The sequence below is a fragment of the Cottoperca gobio genome, chromosome 20 (genome assembly GCF_900634415.1).
Source record: "Cottoperca gobio chromosome 20, fCotGob3.1, whole genome shotgun sequence".
NCBI classification, from domain to species: Eukaryota; Metazoa; Chordata; class Actinopteri; order Perciformes; family Bovichtidae; genus Cottoperca; species Cottoperca gobio.
In genome coordinates, this window is record NC_041374.1 from 14,717,936 (window position 1) to 14,733,892 (window position 15,957).

Consider the following 15,957-nt stretch of genomic DNA (forward strand, 5'->3'; position numbering starts at 1 on the left):
CGCACAGGGAAGGAGGGTCGGGTTCTTAATGTGTCACAAAGTATCCTTCAAAGAGGTGTTGTTCAAAGGAAGCCACTGTTGTTTGAGCGCCAAATTGCTACCTGGCGCTTTCAAAGTTCTTTGTCGTCCCCACTGCTCCTACACCGAGCTCATGACGGTGGAAAGGAATTAGCAGCGCTCGGCTAGACAGTACGGCCAATTGACGATGACAGCCCTGAGATATGTGACATGCTTGCCATCCATTCGCTATCTTCTCATGCCCCCCTCATCTTTCCCCTCTTTATCTTGTCTCGCGCCTGCTTTCCATTTTCTTGTCATTCACCATTCCCATTCTTTCAATTTCTGTTCTGCTCGTGTCTGTTATTGTTTTTTTTGTCTTTTCAATAAAGTTAAAGTTAGAGTTAGAGTTGGATACTTCACACAGAGATTAGAATGCACCAGTGCCATTGTAGTTTGGCTTAACAACAGTTTGCGTCATCAGCCCAAAAGATTCGGAACTGTGTGCAGATTTTTGTGCCGTATCTTTTGCACACAAAAACCTTTGTTAAAACATCAGCAGTCCCACAGGCATGACAACTTCTTCTTTGTGAAAGAACCATTTAAAAACTCTCTCTCTCTCTCTCCTTAATACCCACAGCAGGCAGAGGAAGATGACATGGTGTTAACCCCTGACGGTACACAAGAGTTCATGACCTTTGAGATCCCTCTGAACGACTCAGGCTCAGCAGGCCTGGGGGTCAGCGTCAAGGGTAACAGGTCCAAGGAGAACCACGCTGACTTGGGCATCTTTGTGAAATCCATTATTAATGGAGGTGCTGCTAGCAAGGCAAGTAACTACTCCCACCGACTTACGCTCTGACCTTTAGCTTGACAGGTAAGTATGAGGTGGATGCTGCATGGAGTTAAGTCCTTGTCATGGTGACGTTAAAGTGGTCACTTGAGGTTAATGCTGTTAATGTGGCATAACTAACATGTTATGTTATGAATGTCTTCCTTAGTGCAACAGTATCTTTTATTATCCCCTTGAACTGTTACATTTAAATGTTCATAAATACCAGTGGTTTGTGAAATCATCAACACATAAAAATGTTTTCCAGAGGATATGAAAAGGGAAGCAAGGTTGTGATTTTACCCCGGTATTTATTGGGACAAGTTGTTCCTGTTCACATCTAAGGATGACAGTATTCTGAAGAATTTGATGCAAGAATTTAAAGACTCCGTTCTAACGTTTCTCCAATGGTGTTCGTCTGCAGGACGGCCGTCTGCGAGTCAATGACCAGCTCATTGCAGTCAATGGGGAGTCGCTACATGGGATGACCAACCAGGACGCCATGGAAAAGCTGCGTACATCTATGTCCGTTGAGGGCAACATTCGAGGGATGATTCAGCTCATCGTGGCCCGACAGGTGTCCAAAAACAATGAGGTAGAGAGGAGTCACACTGATGCTAATTGACATCACAAGGAGTCAGATTGTATTTGTTCTGCCTTTTGAATATTACTTTAATCCAATCTTGTTATAAGTATGAGACTGCACAACACACATGCATGCTCTAATTCAAATCCCGTCTGTGGACAAGTGGAAGACATATTGAATAAAGAAGGGGGATAGCTGCATTTCAACTTCAATAAATGATAAACAAGAGCAGCTTTCCTCTACCTTGCCAATGGTCCTAATCTATCCCCCATAGTGTTTTTTGTTGCTTTGAGATAGCTGGAGGAGGACCTTTTATTAAGCGACCACACCACCATGCAAATCTTCAAACAGGCCCATTTCCTGTGTGAGATAGGTGATACCATCTCACATATCCCCCCCCATTCTCCGTGCGACTTTCTTTGCCCACGGTGGGCCTTGATATGATATCTAAGAAGCACTTCACTGGGTTATGATTGACAGGCCTGCGGAATAACACTGTAGGATAGGCAGATAAAGGAATATGTATTGCGGCTAGGTGCATATTTGTCATTAGGCAACAGTCAAGAATATTGAGGCGAGGGGATTTCGACTTCATGAAATGCCCATTGTGATCCTGAACTAATCCCAGTCTACCTTTCTTTAAGAGAAACTGTATTCTTTTTTCTGGAGTAAAAACCAGAATGAACACAAATGTGATTTAGCTGAATGTGAAATGCGAAGCACAGAGTATATCAGGATTGTGGATTCATGTGCGAATCCAACACACTCACACACGTTCAGTCACCCTGCAGCCAGAGGTTGTAGATCAGGTTTGATTAGTGTTGCTGTGACTCTAATTGGAGCCTGTGTCCTGTGGCTGTGTGTCAGTTTGGAGTACCACGCAGAGCCCCAGTCCCCCCTTTCTGCCCTTCACCCTCTCCGCAAGCCCTCATCCTCGGAGTGTTCTGTCTCTCACTATACAGCACCCCCCCCCCCCGATGCTCCGCGCGCTTGTTTTTCTTCTTGTTTTAATGTCAGTTTTCACCTCCGTCCCCCGCCCCCAACATGTGGTGCTCCATAGTTTACCAGATAGAACATGGGATAAATACTTACAGGTATCCCTCATACACTGTCATACATTGCTGCATTACGTTTACCATGAACATGTTTTCCTCAATTCTACATTGGGATCTCCGCCTACATCTGCTGGATTGCTCTACGCCACAAACACAGGACTTGTACATTAGTTGTTGTTTAGTGCTGTGTGGTCTTATTTCTCTTCTTGTTTTTAAAAACACCAGCATGCAGTGCAGGGCCAGAGAGAGTACCCATTATTTCTCTTAAACAGGAAGCAGCAGGTTTAATGGGAAAAGTGGTTATTCAGAGAAAAACAAGATGTTCCTCATAACAACTGTAAAATGCATTACCTTATGAGTTGTTCACCATGCTATGTTTTCCATCATCACTCAGTTAAGCCCCCTCTCCATGAACCCTCATTTCCAATTCTTCCGTCCGGGCTCAGACAAACAACAGCACTGCGTGGGAAAGACACGCAACCGCGTCATTCATTTGAAAGAGCCAACTGTGTTGACACATTAATGGTGCCAACACAGAGGGCTGCGGCAAAACTAACGAAGGATCGTCTCACAAAATAGTTATTTTACTGCAATTAAATGTGACGTCACCCACCGTCATAGTTCTACTGTTTACCTCATAACTATATTATATTATACTACTAATATATTATAAACAAATGTCCCTTTTTTTTCTTGCTTTTTACAACCTTGGTAATTAATGGATCTATTACTTCAACTGAACTGGTTTATATTTCCTCGTTTCACGGGTACCTAAAGCACCACCATGCATTTTTTCAACACAGGGCTTTTTCCGTTCTACACAAATTTCCCCCCTCCCCTGTCCAAACTAGAGGAGAAGACACATGTCTCTCCGGGGAGAGCTCAGCCCCAAGGTTCAGTGAGTTCTATCACTTCGGTCCAGTCACTCTCCTGTCCTCTTTAATCCTTCACCAGCAGGCAGACAGGTAGACAGACCGACACTGAGCAGACAGTTAAGGTCACAGACAAACGCTTTTTCAGAAACTGCAAAATAACACTTTTATTTTATCATCACACTAACACTATGTCGGTGGAAGGATGATGTTTATTACATTTTTTTAAATTTATTTATAGAAACTATTTAGAGAGAAATGTTGACAAGTTTGTATATAACTTGACATTCAACATCAGTTGCTATGAAACAGCATGTGGATGATGCTGCAGAGAGAGACGTTGAAGAGAGTGTGTGAAACCAAAGGAGAATGAGACGTAACAGCGCATTTTAGATTCCATCCATTAAACTCCCATTACAGGCAATCATACACCGCTGAAGATGCAGTGTTTTCTGGAGGCTTAGTGATTTGAAAAGGTGCCATGAAGTCACTTGAGGAGATTTTAATATACTCAGAGTACAGAAAAGATAAAAATCCTAAATGAAGAATTTAGGGTCAGTTGCAAACCTCAAAAAGGGAAAGTTAAATGTTGACACGGGCTCCCAGCAGCTACCACCACCTCCCCCTTCTCCTGTGTTGGCCAGCCTGTGTGGGGAGCCAGCACCAGTTTGCCACTGTCACCCAGCCGAATGGGAGTGAGCACTGGAGGCCACCATTGAAATTAATCAGATCCATCACTGTCTGCAGGGGAGAGGAGCTGAGCAGCACAGCCTAATGCATCGGGAGGGGGGCGGGCTTCGATGTGTGCAGCGTATCCAGGCCGCCTCACACCATGAACATTGCATTGATTTCATCATTGCTTGGTCCTGTTGGCTAAAGTACGATGAACCTTTCTTAGAGGGGAGCAGTGTAATCTTTCTTGCTAGGTTAAGCAGGCTTGGTTTGGTGTCACACACACCAGTCACACAAACGGAACTGGCATCCATGTTCTTCTACGTGATGTAACTGAAGATGTACTAGCAGAAAAAAGGACCCTGAAACAAACAGGAAACACTTTAAAGGAAATATGAAATGGACTGTGTGACTGTTCTGAGTAGCCTCTCCAGAGGCAGGCACACACAAATATATAAACCACCCAAAGAAAACATTGCTCAAGGTCTCCAAGAAGCCTTTTTGGTTTCATCAGGGCCTGAGGCTAGATCCATCCAGGCATAAGCTCTCAGTGGCTAAGACGAGTGTTTCCATGCAATTAAAGTAGTGGCAATGAGTGGCCTTTGCCTTAGGTTGAAATTGGATTATTTTTTCCCTCCGACCTTGGAATAAAGAAGAAAAATACTTCATTAGGGTTAAGGATTTATTCAGGTCGAACAAAGCAGTATGCCGCGCTGTATGAGGACTATTTTTAATATAGCACAAAACCCGGAAGGTCCCCATGAGCCTTATTCATAATCTGACAAGTGTGGACCCTTATTGTTTCTATACAAGCCACAAGTCTCAATTTGATGAGGAAGACTCTTAGTCAGGTCACAGGACAGCAGAGAGCAGAAGAAGCAGGAAGCCAGAAGTATGTAGCAAAATGTCTCCATTTGGTTACTGCTGTCGGTAACCAGCCCCAATAAGAATGCCTTGGATATGCAATTAGACAAAAGATAAAGGTAGGCAGAAAAAGTACAATTTGAAAAATGCTTAGTTAACGCACAAACACAGATACCCACACACACACACACTATATATCCACACACTCTGTACCGGAACAATTACTTTTTCCTCTGTTCTGGTTTCCCCAGATAGCACTTGTTTGAAAAACTACCATTCTGCCCCAGATAGTCAAGCGATATGATTGGTCACTGGCAATTTGTTTGAAATTGTAATTGCATTGCTGCTTCAGAGGCTGTATAATTTCTCCTTCTGTATCTGAGTTCTATTAATATATCGTCACATGTGTTTAAGCAATTACATTTATGAAAAGTCATTTTAATTCCATTTTTTACGGCCACACTTCCTGAACGTTCTCCGTCTTCCACGTTTTCTCCCAAGACTGATCCTCGAGTCACAAACCCAGAAGCCTGTGACTGAATCAAAAGCAGATCTGTTACAGTAGTTTGGTTATTGAAAGTCAGTGTTTGATATGAAACTTTCTGCCCTCCTTTGTCATTAGATTTTTAAGACGTACACGCATTTATTAAAAGAATGTGGAGATGAACTCATCTAAATGTTTCTGTACCACCCTATGACCTTTCCTTTGTGCAATTATGGCTGTTGTTATCCACCATAGACATTTTTATGATACAGCAATGTTACATTAGATGGAAGAACCTCCTATACCAACTTTCCACTGGCTTGAAAAAAGTAAGTGTGGCAAAAAATGTGAGCATAAGTATTAGGTTGAGGTGAGAGGTGTGCTGCATAGATAAAGGGAGATCAGTTACACTCATACTTCAGTAACAATACCTTATTCATTAGCAGTTTAGTTACATCTTAGGCCTTTAACTCCCAATTTGATCAGCTTCCCTCGTCTCTACTGTGGCTAAAACTAACAGATCAACCATCGTATGGGCAGAACAAAGTCCGCTTATCGTGCGACATCATCAGAACTCATGTCAACACAAAGAAGATTATTAGAAAACTCAAATAGCAGCTAATGTGTGGAGATTTAAAGTGATGTTATTCCAAACACAAAAGATGGATAAAGATGGATTTTGTGTCGGAGCTTATGTCTGAGACCACCCCCACCTCTCCCTCTTATCCTGTTTATGAACTTTCATTCAGCTGGATGTTTGTTTCTGTCTTTTTGCAGCAGCCGTGGCAGTTCATGACACTACTAAGATATTTATCACACCGGCATCTAAAAGCAGACAGCCTGATGATAAGCGCGCTTGTGACTGGGTTTCATTTCTCTGATTTGAAATTCCTCACATGACACGCGCACACGCCTCTCTGTGCATTTGCAATGTTATTTATGACGAAGAACTCCGACAGACATCGACTGTTTCTTTTGACAGACTGGCTGTCTTGTGGTTTATTTGTTGTCCTTTTTGACGGCGCCTCGGCAACTTGCCAATGAAGCTCTGCATTAATCAGAGCAACACAGACACGCTTCCACCGAGACGCTTTGCCACAAAACCTTTTTCATCTTCACAGTGTACTATTTTTAAACTGCGGCGCTCCACCATTGAGTTCTCATGATAATTCATGAGACCAAGCTTCCGCCTAAGGATGGAGGAGCTATCACTTCAGTCTTCTGCTTTAGAGATTTCTTAACTTGTACTTTCTTTTTTGTGCTTGTGTCAGCAACGCTTTCTGTCAAGACCGCCTCGAGATATAAATGTAAAGCTTTTATGTAAAGTATTCCTTGTCTTTTGACCACTTGAAAGACTTCCCAGTCCGGCAACCCCAATTATATAAATAGCATGTGAGACAAGAAACCACTGCAAAGTTGCCCAGTCCATTCAGTCACCTGAGAAATCTCTCGTTTCCTCTTTTCTAATTTCCTTAAGCCACTGACATAGTACCACGTTTATGGACATCTCCAGCGGCGTCTGCTACTCCTCAACACAAATGAATGACTAGTGACGCTGACATTTACTACACTGCTGAAGTTTTGATATGCATGACAGCTAATTAACGTCAATGCTTTAAACTGAAGAAATGTGACAGGCTCGTAACGGCAGGATGCGTAAGGAGGACAGGGCAGCATAGTAATAGTGAGGTAGGGGGAGTAATGACATAATGACGTGAGGAAATATAACAAGCAACAGTAAGTGGAATCAAAATGATGCAATTTACATGATAGGGGCAAAAATGACCTCTTCTCAAAGTAATTGTTTGATCTGAGGCCATTTGCTTTCTATAAATGTCAAACTAGGCATCAGAGTTTATTCTCTTATTTTCAACAGACCATGAAGGAACATGGTCAGGATGAAGCACTGCTTTATTATTGATGATAAGCAGCAGTAGGGGGCACAGGAGAAAGATCAAAGCAGCAGACACTTCATTCCCTGTATTTACCTCAGCATTGTTGCCTCATAGGAGCTTGCAGACATAGTAGCTAACAGCAGTTTACTATTTGAAGACACTGGACATAGCATTGTATTCGGTATATAAAAAAGAGCGCCAAAGTTGTCTCCTCAGCATGTCAATGGCCCTGTTTTGTAATCTATTCTGAAAGAGTTGCTTCTTAGTCACTAAGAGAACGTTTATGCAAAGAGACAAGGGGGAAGGAAGTGGCTGGCCCTAACAAAAGATGCTCACTTGGACGAGAGAGGGGCTGATCGATAGAGCCTTGAGAGAGCTATCAATCAGAGTCCCGGCCTAGTAAATTATGGTTTTATTAGTATCGAGCTAACCTCTGCTGGGAGAAACCTTAAAACATTGTGATCAGAGGCCAGAGAAAGGGAGGGAAATATTTGTCGACCCCCCCCAACTTAATATGTAGTGATTAAAGTCCAGATAGATTATGACTTGGAGGGACTATAGCTCCCCTGCTGTCATAGCAAATAGCAGTTATTCATGGGAAGTAGATACAGTGAGGGCACCGAGCAGTGCACTCTGGGAAATGCAGTTTGCAATGAAATGGTGACTAAATAGAGGAAAGTAGATCACAGAGCAGTAGAAATGCAATTCCAGCGCTGCTGGGCCCTCATTCCCAGCCGGCTCTCTGAAGACTAACTCATTTAGGAGCAGCAGGGGAAACTCAATAGGACCAATTGAGAAAATAATATATTGAATCTGGTGGTTGAGTGGGCTGCTTGGGCACTGTGGAGGACTGCAGAGGTGAAGTGTGTACCAAAGAACCCAGTGTTTTAAGCAACATACACATGTGCATGTGAATACACACACACACACACACACTCACACACACACACGCACATTCCTTTCACTTTGCAGCATAATACATGTGGTGTTCACTTGTTGGCAGTTTGATACTGTTGCAATCTGCTTGCACTTGGCTCGGAACAAACAACTGTTTTTTATTTTTTATTTTAAGTAGCGCATATAAAATGGAAGCCTTAAAAAAAAAAGTTAGAACAATGTTACATTGTCCTCTGCAGCACAACATGACACGATAAAAGAGTTCAATATATTGTTTCTGGGTCATCCAACAATGAGGTTAAATCAACCCAATAATCATTCAGTCATATGGGTTTAGTTAATCTTCGGTGTATAAACGTGATTGTTTTCAGTTTATTAGAATAATTAGCCATGCTACCAGCACACTTCTGTAGCAAGACACGTATTATGTCTTTCGTTGGAGAAACAGCAGTGGTGGAGCAGACCAAGAGTTATCCTCACATACCCTGCTATTGTGCTGATGTTTTTGTGAAGTTGTCCTCCTAAAAGACCTGTGCACCCACTTTATGAAGGAATGGCATTAGATGAGGGAATAGGTGGATGTGCGAAGCTCAGGAAAGTTGGGTATCTAGCCTGCAGATAGGTGAGTTGTGCCTGGGGAAGGATGCAGCAGCTTAAGGATTGTAATTACAGCATTATGGTGGAGGTTGACTGGATTAGGGCCATAGCAATAGGCTGAGACCCGGATAGAAGGCCAGGAAATGGCCCTGGACTCAATATTATTAGCCTTAGTTGACAGCTTAAGACCAACCCTGTCAACACACTGCTTCTTCTTCCTCACAGAGTATTCAAGGTCAGGGAGATGCTGATGCACAAGCTAAATTGCATTTGTGCATGAGTCTGCATTAACCAAACATATAAACACCAACACATATGCAAATGAATACAGGTATACACAAGCACATTCACACAACAGCATTACCTTGAACACACAAACACACAGGCATGCTTAGTGAGTCCAAGGGGAGCTGAGCAGGAGATGATCTTGACTGGGCTCAGTGTAAGTCACAGTGCTCTGCCCTCTCCCTTAGTCAACAGGATAATCCACTCTGAAAATGACTAGCTTAAGACAGATTAAACACATGATGAGGTGATGAGAACCGGTGGTAAGAAAGAACTCAAATTGCAACAAAGACACCGAAAAACACTTCCACGTTTAGACAAATACGCTCCTCGATCAACTTGATGTTGCTGTTGTTGGGTTTCAACACCGTGCTACCACAAATCATTTTCATTTCGTTTTACGAGGCAATCATGATGATTGACGCTCAACGTTTCTCCTGCTCATTACTTTATTAGCCATCTGTTGCTGCATGAAAATACCTAAATATTGAATCACTATCAAATATTGGGGCAAAGCAGAGTGCAGATTTGACATGAAAAGGTCACTGCTTGTCAGACACAAATACATATGCACCAGCCCGTAAACATTTGCAAGTCAGTAAACATGCACAGTGTGCTAAAGCATTAGCATGCACAGACGCACACTTAATTAATACTGGATACACAAAGATTAAATAGCTGCCATTTTGCCTCTGTGTTAAGTTGATTCCAAAGTCTATTTGCCATAGGAGCCAATGAATACTTTAAAAGAATAAGCCTGTTCCACGCTCAGAGATAGAGGGAGACAGCTACATATTGGTCTTTCTGAGATCTATTCCTCTTGACACATTCTTCATATCATTTGGTTCTCAGCTGCTCGCTTTCTGTGCCACTCTGTCCAGACATTTTCCTACCTCTTACCTGAAACACTCCATCTTACTTCTTTTCAGCTCGTGACAGATTCAAAGCAGATGAAAAAAAAGTGCAGAGAGGGTTTGAGTAAAAGAGAGAATCAAGTAAAATAAATCTTTATTTCAACAATTTGAGCTGTATTGAGTCTGAATCATCCAGGGACATGCTTTTTATTATAAGGCTGGCAGTGGCCCTGGCTCTGATTGTAATTGTGTTGACCCAGCCCCCCCTTCACACTCACACTCAAACGCACACACACACTTTCCCTTCTCGCCCCTAGCTCTTATCAACACGCTGTCCTGATAAAGTCCGGCGCGCTCAAACTCATTAAACCTCTCATTTATATTAAACAGCCGATAAGTCCCTCTAGCCTGCTATGAGTCTTCCAGTGTACGCTACTCCTACAAGGAGGCGACTTGGCAGCTCCCTCACTGCGCTGGTGCCCCCACACCTCCTCCTTTTTCTTGTTATTCCTTCCATTTCTTTACCAAAGATTCCCCACCACCTCCTCCTCCTCCTCTTCTCTCCTTATTTTCATCCTGCTCTCCTGTCTTCCTGCTGCAGTTGTTGTCCTATCTTTTTATTCCCCTTTATCTTGGCTGTAAGCCAGCAAACTGTTGTGAGACATCAATATTAGCCGGGGCCTCCTGGTTTAAAGCATGCTTGAGGTACAAAGTTGAACTGTGCAAGACTATCTAGCTGTAAGGGAGCTATCTGTAATAGGCCCCGTACGGGGAGTTCTTCTTCAGCGCATTCCCCCGGCTGCCCACAGGCTTCTATGAAGCATTATGGGAAATAAGGCCATGGCCCAAGCTTTATTCTCTAACTCTCTGCAAATGGATGAGAGATTTTTTTTTTTCCCTCTCTACTTCCTGACTTTTGTTGTAGTAGCTCCATTGTCTCTATCCTTCAAAAATGCATTTGACAGACTATTGGCTTTTGAAGACCGGACACAGTATCTGGGCCCAGTGGTTCCAGACCCAAAGACTAACCGCTAACCTTGTCCCCCCCCTTGCCAAGACTGACACATGCACTGACTGTACAGTGGGCTCAATGACCAGCAGTGCGGCATATCGACCACATGGCAAATGCCACTAGTCCATTTACTGGAGTTCATTGTTAGAGGCAGCTGTCTATCGGCCTATGGGAAATCCATGGAGCTTTATCCAGCTCAGACTACTACAGGAGCCGTTTCACACTGCTGAGCCAGAAAATACCCACGTAAGCCGAGATGGACGCTGAAGCCCGGTTCCATGTTTCCGGAGTATTGATGGAATCACTTTAGGAGCCGTATCATACAGACCTGGACATTTCATCTAGTGTGTGAACTTGTTTGTGTGTGTATGTCTTCCTGTTTATATGGTACATGCACAAAAATGACCAATCCAAAGACATTTTCTGTGTTTATGATTTGTCTCAACACACATTCAAAGGCGCAATACATCTGTCTTAATTACTACTCAAACATCATTCAGTTACAAAAATGATTGTACCTAAAATATTCTTTGTGAAAATGTTTAATATTGTCTCTTTCCGGAAAATCCTTTTTTACAGCTATACATCCGACCTAATGGAACATTACTTTGGCACTGTACCTATTTCTAAGACCCTCTTCACCTCTCTGTTTCTGTAGGAAGCGCCTGGCAGCCCACCGGTTTTACCTGTGAACTCTCTACTGGACAGCCATGAGCGCCGGATTTCCCAATCACTGTACGAAAGCATTGAAGGCTTGGAAAACAACTCCACGCCGCGAGCTAATATGATCGGACACAGCGGTGAGTCACATATCAGCAGCGTTCTTTCACACTCCTTCTCCGCACCGTTGTGTTTCTCTCAACCTCTAATAGAGAAAATGACTCGACAAATTGTATTTTTGTTTTGGGCCGATCACTCCTCATTCACATTGACAGGAAGTGTGCTTGACCTGTTAACCTCGTGCTCATTGGATATATTTCCCCCCTGAATTGGTGCAGTCTGTAAACTGACATTCCCTGATCAATTCTAACATCCTCCCCAGCCCTTCTGCTATCTCCCTTGCTTCCCTTAAACCCCCAACCAGCATCACCTTAAAACCATCTCCCTCCCCCCCTTATCGCTCTGCATCCCAAGGTTCGCTATTTTACTATTCAAACCACTCAGGGATTAACGTCATTCTCAATCCACCCTGCCTTGACTCCGCTCTCGACTGGTTTCACTTCTGTCAATTTCCATTCTACCAAGTTGACATCAGCGTGCTAAGACCTCGTCTCTTCAGGTGTATTAGAATTGGCAATTCAATCCTCGGTCAGTCGCCACTGTCATCTCAACATCGACGTACCTTTCACATATGCATACGCACAGAGGCTGAAGGTGATTGCATCAGTGTGTTCTCTCCTTCCCCCATTTCCCCCCCTTTTGTCTGTTTCTGCAAACTCCTCCTTTGACCATTTCTTCTCCCCACCGTCTCATGATATCCTCCTTACTCACTCTTTCTCCCACCCGTCCACCGTCCTCTTCTCGGATGGAGGGAATTTGTAATCTGTCGACGATCTACACTTTATGCCCTTCTCCCATTCATTCTCCCATTTCTCTCCTATCCCCTCAGCACCGTCTCCCCCAGAGCGGTGCCACTCTGCCACTGATCATAGAAGATCAGAGGCTGTGTCAGAGGCATCTGATGGTTAATTAAGCTTCCAGATCAATAGGGCTTGCCCCTGACACTCTCTCCCCCTTCTCTTTTTTCACTCTTTCATCGTGTCTTTCTCCTCCATGTCAAACCAAATGTTTTCAAATTGGTTTGGATTTTCTCTCAGTCTGGCTTTTTTATTCCACTGGCTTTTCCGACGCAGTCTTTTCAGAACGTCGCTATGATCATAAGCAGCAACTGTGGGCGCACTGATGGAAAAGTTTCTTTCCATTGAAACTTCAAGGGCGCCGAGCACTCATCTCATCCTGCGGAGTGGGAGTCAAATGAGCCAAGTGGAAAAGTTTTAGGGGTGGGGGGGGCGGAGTGGGTGCTAAAGCAGTAAGTTATCACAGCCAAGTCTCAGATCTTTGACTTGACTTGTCTCGCAGCAAAGATATGTCAGTTCCTTTTCTTCTCTGTCTTGAGGCTGTCTCTGAGTCGTGCCCTCATTAACCCGTGCCTACGTTCTGTGACAGGTCTTGACACAATTCTGTTATTTAAATTTCTGATGCAGTCAGAGTTGACTTTATATTCATTACAGCAAAACTGCCACACTGAGGTAAAATGCAGCACCTGAGAAAAAGAAGCAGGAATTTGCTGCTTCCAAAGGGGGTTGGTCAAATCTTTGCTTTTTGCAATTACTATTATTATATCTGATCTTTCTTTTCTCCTCTTTACTGAAAATGCAGAAGATGTGTTTTGTTTTGTCCCCCGGAATGCATCAAAGCACATACTAAAAAAGTATTTCTGTCTTCTGCCAAGAAAGCAAGTGGCAATGACCTTGCATCTCACTGACGACACAGAGCTAAGATTTAGTTAACCTTGATCACAAAATGTACTTTGAAAATGGAGAGCATCGCTATTCCTGGCATATCTTACTCATTCATATTCATCTAACATGTGTCTTTTTATTCTTGCCCCTTTTGTGTATCAGTAACTACCACACTTACCCACTTTAGTTTGAATTAAGGGAATACATATTCCGACATTGTAAGACTATACCCTAACAAAATGTTCTCTTGCCATCCCATTTCTGAGTAAGACACTGAAATTGTGAATTTCTGCAGGCTAGACAGACACTAGCTGTTTCTGCTCTTTATCTTCTCCTATGTGTTGTTTCAGATGGGCTCAGACATATTGCCTGGTGTGTGAGATGTGACAGTTATGGTTAGACGACAGATGCTGAGATCAGCTTGGCAAGGTCACGAAGCACACAGCCACTAGGGCTTGACTGACAGCTCGATGCGGCGCGTATCTAGACCTGCTAAATTACCAAATCACGAAAGCCAGACAAGTGGAGTTTGGGTACGGTGGGGCTCAGATACAGCTCTACAAACACATACTTTAGTTACATGCACAAACGCACAGTGGCACGCTCGCGTACAACATCTCCGTCATGTTAGACTCAGTTTCCACTGATGCGAGCGATATATTTTTCTTTTTCTTAAGAGCAAATAGTGATTACTGACAAAACTCTGAAGCATTTTACATCTGGACAGACAGCGGAGGAATTCTCTAACCAAATCAGTTCCCCTCCTCTGAGCCATTATACTGCCTGTGCTGCTATAAATGGACTGATGCACAGAGGTAAATGGGATAGAATGGTTTTGCTGCTTAACAATTAAGATCTGACATTGATTGTGAGTCATAGCAGAGGGCAGCAAGTCAATACGGTGAAAATGTAAACTACATATTTCTGCTAACCTATGAGTGTTATTGCTTCCCTCTGTAGTTTCTGATAAAAGCAGCTGCAGTGTCCTACAGTTGCCTTATCTCACCTCATGCAGGTATTGATCAGAGACTGGAGCAGCTTGTCTTCTCTCAGCAGTCACAGGTAGCATGCTGGCTTCCTTCTAAAACAGTAAGGATAGGTATTGGATCACTGGGGAGGGATAGTACGATTGAAAGAATTCTAGGAATTATGATTACCATGGTAACAGCAAAGAAAAGCACCAAATGACACAGGAAGGAGACAGTTGCTAGTAAGTTGGTATAGTACCATTACATTGATTGTAAGGGCACTTTGCCTTCATTTTCCCTGTAGTGTGTTGGGCTGTCATTGAGAAGGGTGTGTGTGTGTGCGCACACGTTCATCTAATCAATAGTCAGAGGTAATCCCATTCCCTGTTTGCCTCAGTAAACCATACGATGCTGTGATATTGTCAGCTTTAGCTTCACACATCACCATGCATCATAGCATCATGGCCAGAGGCTGAATCCATAGCTCGCAGGTGGTGAACATACAGTGCGTTCTGCTTGACTCCCTACTCAAATAAAATGAGTTCCTGACACTTTCTTTTCTTTTCTTGTCCTGCTTTCCTTCCATTCCCACCCACCTTTTGCCCTTGGGGTGAAAGCAAGGAATCGGCAAGGATTATTTCTATCGCCAAAGAGGAAAAACAGAAAGAAAGAAGAGAAGAATAGGTGAATTAAAGAGAAAGTAAATATGGAGTGAAATCTCCTGCATGTGCACAGTGTGACGGCGACAGCTGAGGTTTGACATAAGGTCGTTAGCATCACACCCGGGCTTACTCTTCCGTTCTGTTTAATTGAAAAATGCCGCTGGGTGCGGGGTCCACACGCTGGGGTGAAAATTGAGGCCCTTGGACTGACGCTTTCTGCGGATGTGGCTGTTGGGCCCAGTGCCTCACTTAGAATGCACACCTAGGACTGGCACAGGAGTGAGGGAGGGGTGTGAGGGGAGGTGGGAGCCAGGCTGCAAACACACGCTGCTGTCACACAGGATGTAATGTGTGCAGTGACGATGCAAATTCCTGTAGACATTGAACCAAATCCAAAATGAGTCCCTGAAAGATGTTTGTAACAGCAAAGTTCTGTCACTTCAGGGACATTTTCTCTATTATTATAAGGATATTTATTAATTACAAGGGTAGAGCAAACACACACGCAGGCGACAGACCAACCTCTGGCTGTCCTCAGAAACTATAGTCTTCCCTAAGGGTGTTTAAGTGGGACCGTCTTCCCAGGACTTGACCCTGCTGTCCACTCGCCTACTGTATTTCACATTCTGCAGACTCATCCTTTCTGGATGCTCAGCCATCAGTGCAGGAGATGAGGCAAAGTGACCTCCCTTAATTTGATGTCCAGACTGCTTTAGAGTGCTATTAGCATGCCTTAGTGAGAACATGACAGAGACATAAATGATGTTACCCTGGAAGTTTCCCTTTTCTGGTGCTTTACTGTACTGTCGTCCTTTGACAAAAAAGAGGTGTACTTGCCACACACATATTATGTTAAAACGCTTTTGAAGCACTTGTAATCTTAAACAATGTACAATGCAGCAATTTAGTAGTTTAAAAAACAAAATCTTAATTTCTTACATGCTCACTGAAAAGGCCTTTCAC

The 15,957-nt window shown here is 43.4% G+C and overlaps 1 protein-coding gene across 1 annotated transcript in view; it reads left to right on the forward strand.

Annotated features, from left to right (window-relative positions):
• Positions 1-15,957, forward strand: part of LOC115025632 (partitioning defective 3 homolog) — a 313,173-nt gene that overhangs the window by 172,300 nt on the left and 124,916 nt on the right. The window contains exons 13-16 of the mRNA XM_029458033.1: positions 638-826; positions 1,254-1,424; positions 8,116-8,122; positions 11,565-11,702. Coding sequence (XP_029313893.1) covers positions 638-826; positions 1,254-1,424; positions 8,116-8,122; positions 11,565-11,702 — 505 coding nt within the window. The remainder of the gene's footprint in view (positions 1-637; positions 827-1,253; positions 1,425-8,115; positions 8,123-11,564; positions 11,703-15,957) is intronic.